The 13,668-nt window shown below is 41.8% G+C and overlaps 2 protein-coding genes across 3 annotated transcripts in view; both read right to left on the bottom strand.

Moving 5' to 3' along the window:
- Positions 1 to 154: 154 nt before the first annotated feature.
- On the bottom strand, positions 155 to 2,285 carry LOC117545389 (claudin-4). Its single transcript, XM_034215140.1, has one exon. It carries the CDS (start codon positions 991 to 993, stop codon positions 304 to 306), a length of 690 nt encoding a protein of 229 aa, XP_034071031.1. The 5' UTR covers positions 994 to 2,285; the 3' UTR covers positions 155 to 303.
- A 2,135-nt stretch (positions 2,286 to 4,420) lies between these two features.
- ago4 (argonaute RISC component 4) overlaps positions 4,421 to 13,668 on the bottom strand; it is a 28,974-nt gene continuing 19,726 nt past the window's right edge. For both annotated transcript variants that reach the window (XM_034215128.1, XM_034215129.1), the window contains exons 12-19: positions 13,169 to 13,353; positions 12,855 to 13,014; positions 12,022 to 12,202; positions 11,728 to 11,895; positions 11,235 to 11,369; positions 11,028 to 11,129; positions 9,867 to 10,066; positions 4,421 to 8,452 (exon numbers count right to left, since the gene is read on the bottom strand). In XM_034215128.1, coding sequence (XP_034071019.1) covers positions 8,344 to 8,452; positions 9,867 to 10,066; positions 11,028 to 11,129; positions 11,235 to 11,369; positions 11,728 to 11,895; positions 12,022 to 12,202; positions 12,855 to 13,014; positions 13,169 to 13,353 — 1,240 coding nt within the window. In that variant the 3' untranslated portion in view covers positions 4,421 to 8,343. The remainder of the gene's footprint in view (positions 8,453 to 9,866; positions 10,067 to 11,027; positions 11,130 to 11,234; positions 11,370 to 11,727; positions 11,896 to 12,021; positions 12,203 to 12,854; positions 13,015 to 13,168; positions 13,354 to 13,668) is intronic.

Below are 13,668 nucleotides of genomic sequence, written 5' to 3'. Positions count from 1 at the left end.
CCTGCTCAAGAAATCACTGCAATCTTCACAAAACGAGCCCTCATTAAAGCCATCATAACAGTCACAAACTGACAATTTCGGCAATAGGCTTTCTTCAGGCACTACTTTAAATCACAGTGCAGTAAAATTCAAACAAACGTCAGGTCTCAACAATTTCAGACAGGTTCAACATTACAAAGAGTTATACAAAATATAGGATGAATATATTAATAAATATATGTACTTCGATGTATAGTTTGAGACATTTAGGAAAGAGGCACACTAACTTCCTCCCTCTTCACTTGCTGTTCCCTCCTCCCCCACCTATACATACTCCTTCAATGGTACACTATTAGACGTGATGGGTTTCGGAGGATCTAGTGCTGAAGCTGGTGAATTAGCGAAGCTTCGTCCGATGTAGCCCCTCCGGTACCTGCCACTCCTCTCCATGAGGGGGCAGGTGCTGCTCAACACAGCTCCACTGATCATGAGGATAACGGCAGACGCCCATCCCAGATAAATGGCCTGGCCCAGCTCCCTTTTGTGCATCAGAGGCACGTTGGGATTGTAGAAATCCTGGATGACGGTGTTGGCGGTCCAGGAGACGGGAATCAGCACACAGAGGCCGGTGAGGATGAAGAGAACCCCGCCTGCGAGCGCGATGCCCGCCTTGGCCCTGCGGTCGTCCCCGGCGCAGGTGGTGCACTTCATGCCGCAGCAGGACACGGTGCAGGAGAGCCATCCCATAAAGATGGCCAGACACATGAGGGCCCGGGCCGCCTGGATGTCGGGGGGCAGGGCCAGCATGGAGTCGTACGTCTTGCACTGCATGTGGCCCGTGGTCTGGTAGATGCAGTTCATCCAGATGCCCTCCCACTTGATCTCCGAGGTCAGGATGTTGCTGCCGATAAAGGCTGAGACCTTCCACTGAGGCAGGGCCGTGACGGCGATGGCCATGATCCAGCCGGTCACCGCGCACGTGAAGCTGATCAGCTGCATGCCAGTGTTCACCATGACGACAAATGTTTGTTAGACCAGTCTCTGAAGAATCACAAGTTTCCCTTTAGTCTACTACAGTTTCCTCTTATTTGTTTATCCTCTTTTGTGGTCCTTAAAGTAAAGTACTCCCTTTTTTTTTTTTACTGTTCCTGTTGACGTTGCCAAGTGTTTTTACGGTCTTTGCCCCAATGCTACTTTGTCAGCAGCCATTTTCTTCCCTTTTTCTTTTCCTCTTCAACATCTGCTCCCTTTTTTAACTGAGTCCTGAATTCACTGTGAAGTTATCGTTTGCTTTCTCTCTACAATCAACCACCTTTTTCAGTATGAGTAGCACTTTCTCCTCCTTTTCATTCCTCAATACATTATTGAGTAGCCAATAGCTGTGCAGCCATCTGTGGCAGTCCTCCGTAGCGGGATCGATTGGGCTTCACGGTCCAGGTCTTGTGGATGAAATTGATCCCAGCCAGGCTTTTTTTTGTGGAAGTGTTTCTTTGCCTTCAGCTCTGGTTCAAATCCAGGAGGCCAATTGTTGAGCTGCAGTATGTTTCAGTGTCACACTCCTGGTACGGTGTAGCCTTACCTAGATGGATCACATTGATATAACCTGATACTCGGATTGAAAGGCCACTGATGCCACTGTGCGTGTATCCTGTCACAGCGAGGTCTCGAAGGGTGATGTCTAATTATACAGAATAAAAATCGGCGTTGCCTTTTTTACCTCTTCTTCAAAAGTAATCCAATGTTAAGTCCATGCGGAATAAATGAAACAAACATCCTGTCAAGATGAACCAAGAGTCAATCCAAAGAGTCAGGTTTCTCCAAGAATCCGTCTCAAATTTCTCAAGAAAAAAGGCTTTAAAATCTGTGTCTGATTTTAAAATAAAGCCCAGGTTTCCAGAGAAAAAGGTTTTGTCCTTAGACGCTGCTGCTGTTGCCCGTTGAAGTATCTCCTTGTTGACAATAAACAGCGCGGAGGTCCAAGCCTGGACGATGCCACTTCACTGTTCCGCTTCACCCTGCCCCCAACGGCTTCTTCCGGTAGAAACGTAGCCCAAATGGGTCCGTCTGGTTCCTAACAAGGATATAAATAACAAATCAGGGCCAAACAGTGAGACTTCTGGGTACGTAGACCATCTGTTCGCTTCTTCCAACCTTCACTGTTGACAGTCAAACCTTGCGGGAGCAACACTGAACCCTAGGAAAAGAGATGGGAGGGAGGGGGCAAAAGAGGGTGAGACAACAAAAGGAGGGAGGGATGGACGAGGATGGAGAGCAGTCTGTAGGTGGATCAGTTAACACAAAGACAACACAGGTGGGGGGGGGGGCTCTTCAATGAGGATTACATACTTTGTATTGCTTTGTATCTCACAAACTCATACGTATTCTAGGGGAGCTTTCACAAATATGAGCTGCTATTTGTCCGCAATAAGAGGGAGAAACCACTTTACAAAAGGAGGCATAGGTTTTTTTTCTTTTAACAATAACTAGGGTTGAAATGCCAGAGGAGAAATACACAGGTCAAAGGTTAAAAACAAAAAGTATTGTATGATTGTTATACCAATACAAAAGAAAAAATAACAAAACCCTGAATTTCTGAGACTTTACTTGATTTTTTGGGGGTTTCATTTACATTTAGCAAAATTGTGGCTGAAATGTCAACAGGTTATCAGTATATTTTTAAATAAACTGCTCAAGGTGGGAAAAGTAGACCCTGGCTGTAACAGAAGGATCTGACAGCACCTTTTTGTCTTATATATTTAGAAATGTCCCTTCTCTTGCTCCCTCAGCGTTACACCAAACCTTGGTGTGCCGGCGTGTCGATGAATTAAATATCATGGCATCAAGATCTGTGGTTCAGGTTTCCTTTCTTGTGTAGCCTCCACTCTCCTTGGTAACAGTGGTCATGACAACCAGCCAGGACACAGGAAACGGGATGATACACAAATGGAAGCAGAGGAAGGTGACACATACCAATGATGGCTACCCGGCTGAATGAATAAACACAGATAAGGTGCGTGCCTGTTGTAGTGAAATCACACTAAAGCCATGCAGCCTCATTTTCATCGTAATTAGGAGAAATAACTAGATTATGTACGTTCTTGTTTTACATACAGTAAAACGATACTGATAATGGAAAGTATTGTAATTTGTATGAATGCCCTTGTTCCAAAGTTCATACCAGCTGACTGTGTGACCTCTTTTAACTGAGGCCCTAGGAGCAGAGGGGGTGCAGGGGGTTGGAACATAACGGGGCTAAATTGAAAACTGAGTAAGAAATAGGTTTTTTGAATAACTTGGTAACTTGACATTAACATCGTTAACTAATTAGGATAAAAATAATAGCGACACATATTTGTCAACCAAGGCAAGATGAAAGATTGGCTTTTTTATTTTGTTTTGATCCATTGCTTTAATAAATTGAGCCACCAACCAATAAATGTTCCCAACCTTAGAATAAATAATGTTGACAATTAATCAAAACTATGTTTGAAAGGTTATTTTAAGTTGATTGCTTCTTTTAATTTACCTGAAAATAATTGTTATCTCTGATTTATTTAATTTGTGTTTGAACCACTGCTTCTCTTTCATCATATTATAGTAGTAAAAGCACTTCAACTTATCATGCTTTATAAATGTTACTGGACTTCTTGTAATGAGCTAATAAAAAGAAAATTTAGTATGATAATATGTGAGGTCTGTAAGGAAATAAGAGATCTTCATGTCACTTCATCTCTAAGATGACCATCGAGCTGAGGAAATGGATAGATCATTAATGTTTTACTGTTCCCAGTAATCATGGGAACCTGTTTACGGGTAAAGACTGCCATCTAGTGACAAAGTACATGCACAGAGAGACATTGTGTATATAGTCAACTACTGGACTCAAACAGTTGCCTTATTGCTGCTTTTTTTTTTGGGCGATGTTTTAACATAAGGAAAATTAACATATTAGGGGGAACACATGTCTATAAATGTAATCCATTGTACCCCGAATTGGACACATAAGCGTTACCTTTTTCGTTGATATTTACTTTGAGAGGTGTTTGTGTTGTCAAACATACACTTCAAATTCCGTTGAGTTGTGCTTGATATCATTCTTATCAAAAAACAGTATTAGCTTTATCCATCGGTCCTTTAATATGGTTCATTTCAATTACATTTTCTAAGGAAAGTACCATTTGTAATGATGACGGAATATATTTTGAGGTGGTGAAGACATTTCTATTGGAACTAAGCATGCAAGAGAAATGTATCCCAACAGGGTTGTAAATTAGGAGATGGTTTTGTTTGGCCTGAGTCTTTTAATATTTCAAACTGCATTTTGCTGAGTGTGTCTGGGGTTTTCCAGAGCATTTTCAATGGAACGCCACTAAGATCGGATGTTGGGAATCCCACAGTGGCATAATATATGCATCTGTCATCAATCACGAGAACACACCAGCTCTGTTATAGGCATAAAATACCAATTTATTACTTTGCACATTAACACAAGAACTCCCTGCAGGCTAAAAAAACAAAAAACAAGGTAATTGAACATGTCACAAAATAGCAATAACAGCGATGAATGGCCCTTTGCTCGGGAGGGCGGAGCTAGAACATGCCCCGCCCTCTTACTATCGGTCAGAAAGGGATCCGTTCATTCACAAAATCGGCGCGTTCCATTCACTGAATTGGAATGATCCAATTCTATTGCCATCAGACAATCACACACAGCTTCAGAAGACCACTAGCCAAAAAAAAAAGTAAAAGAGCAGAGCTATAACAAACCCCCCCAAAAAAGGAACCGATAAGGGAAAACAAAATAAAATTTTAATATACAATACACAATGTCAAATTACAAATCCTTTAAGATATAACAATATATCAAAGTGAGAGGAATTTCAAAATAATTCATGCTCTCTATCAGGGGACAGAAAGAATTATGGATCTTTTTTAAAAAAGGTTAAAAAGAGGTATTCCTGCTCCCTTGATGCCATGGGGACCCCTTCACAAAAAGGAAGTGCATTTGTGAGGGGTCAACAGAGTTGCCATGGAGACAGGAGAGCCCCCACCAAAGAGGCGTGGCCAAAAGGTACAAACCAGGAACGAGGAGACAAAATGGATGCTCGCTACGAAAAACCTGGTAAAGAGGAGAGGGGTTCAGTCTTTAACGGGCTCACGTTTGAAGAAAGTACCTCGTTTTAATTCGAACACGACGCAAAGAGCTGGGCCCCCTCCCCTCAGAAAACAGCTTGTACCTCCCAAATTACTGACATTTGTGTAGGAATCTTTAAAATGCATCTCAGAGACTGGACAAATATTGCTAGCCTAAAACAGTCCCACTAAAATTGATAAACATCTACCCAAAAAAAAGCATTTATATTTTTTTCCTTTCTCATAATAAATATGATTTTAAAAAAAGATTTTTTTCTTTTTATAAAAAGGACAATACTCTGGCATGCAGATGAGCAAAGTCTACATTTTAGTTACTTTAAAGAAAATGTCTACATAACTATTTCACCAAATGCACATTCCCACTGATTGATACAAGCAAATAAAATAAACAAAAAAGTAAAAAAATTATAATAAAAGTACAGATACACAATAGCGAGAGACAGACAACCACAATGAGTGAATTATAGCTTTGTTTTTCCACATTTGAAAACTTGGTTAATATTGCTTTGCAATGTCATGTTACAAACAGGGAGTGATCATTGATCCGACTGCAGTTTAACAATCAAATATTGGTAAGGATTAAAAACATCGAATCATTCCCCATTACAGATGCCAGATGAATATTTAATCACAGCCCGCTTGGCTTGATAAAACTGGCTTGATAAAACTGCACGTTTTAAAAACTGATCCGCCCCCTTTGAACGAAGAGTAAAACTTATTGCATGCAATGCCTGGACAACACCCTCCACATCCCCCCCCACTGGCCTCCTCATGTCCCGCCCATCTGCGCCCGGCCGATGCCCACGCCTTCAACAGAAAGGTGCTCAAACTCATTCATAGTAAACCTGCTGCTTTACGGGTGGTTTATTACAAAAGGGTTTTCTCTGAGCGTCCCCTCCTGATGAGGCGTGCACGTCGACTGTCTCTCTATCCAATCGCAACACCAACCGTCACCACAGCGCCTCACAGTTCCCATGGTAACAGTCTGCCATACGGGAGGGGGTCCAAGGGCAGTGCTTATGCTTATCGTCAATTTATTCAATCCAGTGTTAAAAATGCATAAAAGTATGAAACAAACACCGTCAAATAGCAGAGACGTTAAAGGTGGGTATACTTCAAATACACACAGCAATAGAAACCGGTTTTTAAAAAAAGTCTAAAAATTCAACTCATTGCCAATCGCAAACCGCTTTATAAACAAATCCCTTAATCTAGGTTTCACTCCGATTACGATCCCTGATTGTCTCCATCCGTCTGATCCAACACGACTGAAACCAGTGGAGTGAAACAGGCAGCGGCTGATCTTCATTACCAGTCGGAGTGCTACACAATACCTCAAATCCGCCGCTAAAATGTCACTCCTTTACCTTCAGAGGAAGCATGAAATCACCTGTTCTGGGGTCCTACTTCTTCCCACCGTTAGCCAGAGTGCTACAAATTAATCCCACCCTATTTACCCCCCTAACCTGCAGCTCAACAGCTGAAGTCTATTCCTGAAGTCGCACTAGTAACTATATAACTGGCTTTCACTGCAGACCATAACATTTCATCACGATAGTAACAACATTGACAACAACGATAACAACAACATCAATGGTAAACTACTAATTCTAAACAACAGGGTTTTTTTTAAGGATAACAACAAAACATCTTATATTAAACTTTTACAAATCTGCTTTGTTGATTCGTATGTATAAATGCATAAAGGTAAGAGAGATTGAGAGTGCCCTCTGTTGCCTAGCGTCCCGGGTCAGTGCAATGAATTGGCCAATATTAGCAAAGGAGACCTAAAAAAAACTACGTTGGTTTTCCGGCCCTTGAAACTACATCTACAAACAAAAAGAAAAGAAAAGCAATGTCCAGCAGTGTCATCATATAATCTTTCAGGTCCAAAGAAAAATAAGACCCTGCTCTTCACACAAACTGCGGGACTGATAAAGACCCTACTCTGCCTTAAATGCCTTCAGCCATTCAACAGGACTCAATGCTGAGCCAGACCACGGTTACCACTGCTACAGTCAGACCTGACTTCACTTACTACTTGAAATGAAATAAGTTGCTTTTTTTTTCTGGGATTCAACAATGTTTTGAGGCACAAAAGGAACATCTGGCTCCCAAAACATGCGTAATCCAGATCGAGCTATGTTAAAAAAAGGTGATCCAAAGCATTTCAATTAATAAGTGACCCAGGACTGCTACAAAAAAACCCACACCCGCCTCTATGAGGCCTGATTAAGTCATATGTCTCAAAGTTGCTCTATAGATGTAAATATATGCTTATATGTACTGTATGTGTGAATATAAAAACAACAAATCTGAGGCATTTACAGCAGTTATCTCCTTGATTTCCCTTTACAATTCAGTGGCCTGCCATGAAACACACATGCACACACTCTCATACAGCAGTACATGTATATACAGATGCACACACAAACAAACACACTCACACATACAGACTGGCGTATTCTTCGCTATGATGGGAGGAAAATAGTAATGGGCATGGACACCCAGGTCACCTCGCTTGTTAAAAACCGTTAAAACAAAAAAAAGGAGAAAAAGTTAAAACACACGCTCATAAAAAGGAAAAAAAAAAATATATAATTCTCAAAAAGGTCGACTCCGTCTCTGTTTCATGTAGAGTTTCCCTCCCGACCAACCACTAAAACCAAGACCTTGTGACAGATTTTTGCCCAAAGGGACTTTGAGGTAAAAGTAGATAAGAGTCCTGCTTAGCTGGGAGAGCTAAAGAGCTGCGCTGACACACACTGTGCCATCCACTCCCTCGCTCAGTGTATCTTACAAACGCAAGAGAGCAGACATTCAAATAGAAAAAACAAAAACAAACTCAAAAGAAATGGCTCAACGTGTAGTATGTGCGTGTGTATGGTTTGTTTTTGTGCATTGGAAACCCTCGGGGTTCGCAGTGCTTGATTGCTGGTTTTTGAGGCGGCTCGATTTGGGAACGCTGGTTGGAAATTGTTCCGTGTAATAAAAAAAACCTGCTGGACTTTGGGACACAGCAGATTCCCCCCCGTCCAAGAGCCGCTTTGGTGCAGATTCAGAAAAAGTGGGAAGAGAATGAGATAGATTACAAAGAGATGTGGGAGAGGAAAAGAGAAGGACTGGCAAATAAGAGATTAAAAGACGAAGAAAAAAGAAGAAGAAAAAGAAAGGGAATCCGCGGGTGGACTGGCTGACATGCTCGCTAGCTCAGGCGAAGTACATGGTGTGCTGGGTGTCATAGTGGATCTGGACCGCCTTGGCCAGCGCCTGCGGGTCCCGGCCGTTACTCTGGCCTGACACGTGGCTCCCTTCAGCGCTGTGAGACAGAGAGAGGCAGAGGTTACTTTGACTGTCAGGGAGGATCAAATCACAGAAATGCAGGGGGTACAGGGCACAGGGAAGAAAGCAGGGATCAGAAGCTGAGTTCTGGTAGGCAAAGGGTTCAGTGTCTTACCTCTGGAAACACATGGGCTTTGATTCTGAGTGCTTTCCCTCTCCTCTTCATTAATAATGCAGATCCTTTTAATTTTATTTACACTTTAAAACAAATATTATTAATGGCGCCGCAGACACAAAATGATAGATGTCATAGAGATACATCCAACATGCACATCCAAAGGAGACTGGTCAACTAAACTAGTCATTTAGGTCCGAGTCGACTAATATTATTGTTGTGTAGTTTTTTTAATGCTTCTGCCATGCTGAATGACATATTTAAGAAACTAATGTACCACTTTTTGTTAAACAAGTGTGTGTATTGCATGATTCTTTGAGAGAAAAAATAAATAAAATGATTTTCTTGTGCCTTGTTAATGTTGTCCAAAATGTTGTTTTTCTTAAACATGAATCTATTCAAAAATATTGAAACTGTTTCAATACAAATGTTGACAATATCATTTATAGCCACTGCATTTTCTCACCCTATACCAGAGTCCTGCATCGGGTCGGGTACCCGCGGGTAGTTTAATGTTTAAATCCTCAGACCTCTCCCCCGCGGGACCGCGCATAATCATAACCTCTGCAGCGCATCAATCTGCTGCTGAGCGCGCCACATTCGAAATGGCTGAGGTGAAGCTCTCTAGCGGAGAATACAGCATTTTCAATAACACTTCCTCAAGAGCGAAATCCAACGTCTGGGAAGCTTTTGGTGTCATCCTAGATGGAGGAAATAACCAACATCCCACGCTTTTTGAGACAAATATGCAACTGCGTGTGTCTCAAAGTTAAGTTTTCACCGCTCATATATATGCGGGTTCGGGTCGGGTTGCGGATCTTGTGCCGACGGGTCGGGTAGCGGAACTAATTGGCAATATGTGCGGGTAGCGGGGCGGGTTCGGTATTGCACAGCGTGGGTGCGGGGTGGGAGCGGGTCTTGAAAATCAGACCCGTGCAGGACTCTGCCCTATACCCTCCAAAAGTGAGTTTACAAAATGTTTAAATGATTGGTTGTCCCCTACAGTCGTTCTGCATTCTTCTGCTACTACCTAAGAAAAGGCACCGTCGTGTTATAGCCTTGTCATATTCATATTACAATAAAAAATTAAATGATTAGCCCCTCAATGTTGTCAATTCAGCCATATCGTATGAAAAGGGTTGAGAATATCACTATTTTTAAAAGGTTAGAAGTTATCATGAAAACACTATTCCATCGTCTATGATTGGACACAAAGCTTGAGCCGTGATGAAGCATCTTTCTTGCTCTGGAAACACAGAAACCCCTGGTGGCTCACCTGTCATGGTCTTTGTCCACCAGGTGATAGCGGGCTCGGAAAGCCACCAGCCTGGCGTAGTAGGCAGGAGCGGGGATGGAGACGGAGCGGGTGCAGCGGACGTAGGTGTGGCACAGCTGGTAGGTGAGGAGCTGCAGCTCGTCAGCAGTGAAGCAGTTGTCATCCCACAGGACGTGGTAGTGGGAGGGACGACTGGTTCCCTGAAGGAAGACGGGGAAAAACGTTTAATTAAGTACTGATCATTTAATCTGGTGTAATAATAAGCACCTTTACTTTATGACACAAAAAATAAATCATATTTATAGTAAGAAAACCGCATAGTGGCTCCTCTTAACTACACTATGAGATTCAACGTTTTAATTCACCCGTATCAGAAAAACACAGGTCAGCGTGAAATAGTTTGCACACTCTATATTGATCATGTTTTATCAAATTTAAAAATAGTTAAAAGTAAATGTATCTCTAGCTGACCACAAAAGACTCAAACTGTGCTACACAAATAGTTGTAATATTATCATGACTCTTATTATATTGGATAAACTGACCAGCTGTTATGTGCACAAAACTCTGTTTGCAAATGTCTGTGTGCAGGCACATTTCTTTCATTTAAAGTTGACAAGTCATTTACACAAAATGTATGTTTTAGGGGAAGTATTCATTCAAAAAAACATCAACCATTCTGAGTGAAGAGAGGACTCTATACCAGGCTGTTTATTCTCACAAACCATAATCACCGTGGTAGAACTATTAACGAAGCACTTATATACTAATAAAGGACTGGCTTATCTAAAGCCAGTTGAGTAGCACTTGAAATGTTTGGCTCTATGAAACCTGATGTACTTATATGATTCTGTTTTCTTCAAGGTTGTGTCTTCCTGGTCGAATGTACTTATTGTAAGTCGCTTTGGATAAAAGCGTCAGCTAAATGCAATGTAATGTTATGTAACCACAGAGGACAATGGCCGTCTCTTGAAGAACATTTAAACTAATAAGAACTTTGCAACATTTCTATTTTCCTTTGTTGTGTGTATATGTACCATTACAAAACTGCAAAAGTGACATGGAGATCTGGAGCTAGACATAATGCACAGTTGCATTTTTAGTTCTGATAATAAAATGCACCACAAAGAACTTCTGTTTAAAGTGTGCAAGTGTGTTTACCTGAATCCCAGCATGGCTGCACAGGTAGAAGTCGAACTCGGACGGGTGTGTGATGGTGCTGTCCACCGTGGTGCCTGCTGGGACGTTACCGCTCTTCCCCACCTGCAGCAGAGGATCAATCAGATTACATTCAAGATTTTACAAAACAATAGTTGTACAATAGGAAAAACAATTTAAAACCACACATGTAAGTAAACTCCTACTGACCCTCTCAGCTTTGTCAGAGCAGAAGAGACGGGTGTGGTGACGTTTCTGAACAACGATGTATGTGATGCCCGGCCTGTAGTCCTCCTCCAGACTGATGCAGGCCTTCCTGATGGCTATCAGCTCCGGCCACGCCACCTAGAATAGAAAAAAGTCACACAATTGAAAATTATCCAATGCCACATGTGTTGCAAGATTAGTATTGCATATCATTTTTCTGTGGCATTTTGTTTGTTTAATTTGAACTCAAGCAGGGTGTCAGATGGGATACACTTTATTTACCCTATGACCAAGTGAGTGGGTAGGGTGCAAATATAAGAAATATGATAAAAATACAAAAAAAACTAAAAAGGTTAAAATCCAAAATACATGGTTTTGACAGCCCCCTCTAACAATGACTCACAGCTGCTATTTCTGCCTTGAACACACTTTGGACTACAAAAATATGGTTGAAAACATCTGGAGAAGCTTAAAGTAAATACTGCAAAGCTCTCACCTGTTTCATCTGTCCCTCAGACACACCGCCCCGGTAATAGATGATGCGTGTGGGCTTGAAGCGTGTGGACTTGTAGAACTGGATGAGCAGCTCTCGCACCATGTTGGTCAGATCCTGGATCACTTCCTGACTGAAGAGCTGCTCCTGATGAGTCGGAGGCGGAGGGCACTGTAGGAGTTAACGTTTGGGAAATGTTACTGACTGAAGAGAGTTTGGACCATGCCAAAGTGAGGCATTCAAACTTGGATACAGTGGAAGGATTGAGAAAGAGTTAATAAGAGCACCGATACGCACCGCTGATACTTGGGATATGTCTTGTCTCGACGTCTGGACTCGCACCGTGGCGCAGTATCGGCTGGGGTGGCCGTCCATGCTGCCCACCACCGCCGCGATGGACGGCTTCTTCCCGTCGCCTGCTGGAGGATGTGTGACGTCTGCGCCAAGGAAGATGACCGGCTGCTGGAACACAGAGGGCCTGACCGAGGACAGGACACAAGAGAACAGTTACAGAGCTGTACATTGTATTTTTTATTTAATTTCTGAACCATGGACATTAAGAACGTGGAGAATAGTGTGAGAAAATGGATAAAAATATCATAATTAAAGTTACAAATATTATATTTATTCAGTCAGACTAAATAAAAGCAAGAACTTCTACATCTTTATGAAATGTTATTACTACTTGGATTCCCCTTCACCACATGATTACCAGAAGACTGTAGACATCTGACCAAACTACAATTCATATTACTGGCTGCTGTTAGACAGTTCAACTTCTGTAATACATCTGTAAATAACAGTGCAATATATACTACCATTTTTAAATAATATCACCTGGCTGCTATCACACTGTTTTATACATGCTACACTTCTTGTTGGTGTTTTTTAAAAATACCACCACTGGTATCGGATGTTTATTTCTGTAACTTCTATTTTCTTTCTTTAATATTTTATGCATGATTCTTAATTAATATTAAGTTATTTTTGGGTCTTTACTTTCGCTGTAACAATTCCCCTTTGTTGGCCAGATAAAGGTATTCTGATTCTGAACATTCAAAGCCAAGAAGCATGGCAGATTCCAATTTGGACTGCATCAAAGAATCTATAATAATAAAATCTGTTCTGACCTCTGGTGAGGCACCAGGACGTTGTTGATGCCCCCCAGCTTGGCGTTGATCTTGAGGCAGAGGTTGGAGAGGGTCTGAGGGGAGGTCTTCACCACGTTCTTCACCTGCACACACTGGGTCGCCATTCCAAGCAGAGTGTCACCCACCCGCTTTACCTCAGCTGGAGACAAAAACAGAGATAATCCATATCACACTTTTTGTTCAAAAATTGAATCATTTCTTGTAGAATCAAAAATTGCATTTCAACATACGAGACCCTCTTAATATCTGAAATTGCTTTTACTTTTCCTCCTTTACTAAAGTTAAAAGCTCACCATAGACTGGTGTTTTGCCGGGCAGGATGACCACAATCAGCTGCAAACCAACGTAAGACATCTTGAGGTGTTTGAACATGGGCTCCACGCTGTCAGCTCCTTGGGCGTATTTACAGAAACACGGCTGGCCTTGAATGGGCATCCCAGCATCCTTTGAGATCTTTCGCAGCTGGTCAGTGAAGCTCCTGTTGAAAGGTGTAATATACTCATCAAAAATCAGCAGAATATGAGAGAGAACATCTAATCACATTCAATATAGCGGGTATAAATGTGTTAATTAATGTCATAGTCAATGTCACACAACATCCGTCATCAGTGTTTGCCAATAGTTGATGAAAATATTTAAGTCTGGACCAAAGTGGTGAACCATGTAACCAAAAGACATTCATAAAGCCATGCCGCTCGCGTGGATTAAAAGGAAATCATGTATGGTACAAAGACCCTGCTGGCATTTACTTTCTTCTGTGACTTAACCCCCTCCATCCCTTCTTAAGTACATC

The sequence above is a fragment of the Gymnodraco acuticeps genome, unplaced genomic scaffold (genome assembly GCF_902827175.1).
Source record: "Gymnodraco acuticeps unplaced genomic scaffold, fGymAcu1.1, whole genome shotgun sequence".
NCBI classification, from domain to species: Eukaryota; Metazoa; Chordata; class Actinopteri; order Perciformes; family Bathydraconidae; genus Gymnodraco; species Gymnodraco acuticeps.
Note: the sequence above shows the minus strand (reverse complement) of the source record. Positions and strands in the feature narration are given on the sequence as shown.

Coding starts and splice junctions, on each gene's coding strand:
- LOC117545389 (XM_034215140.1), bottom strand. CDS start 993: ATGGTGAACACTGGCATGCAGCTGATCAGCTTCACGTGCGCGGTGACC.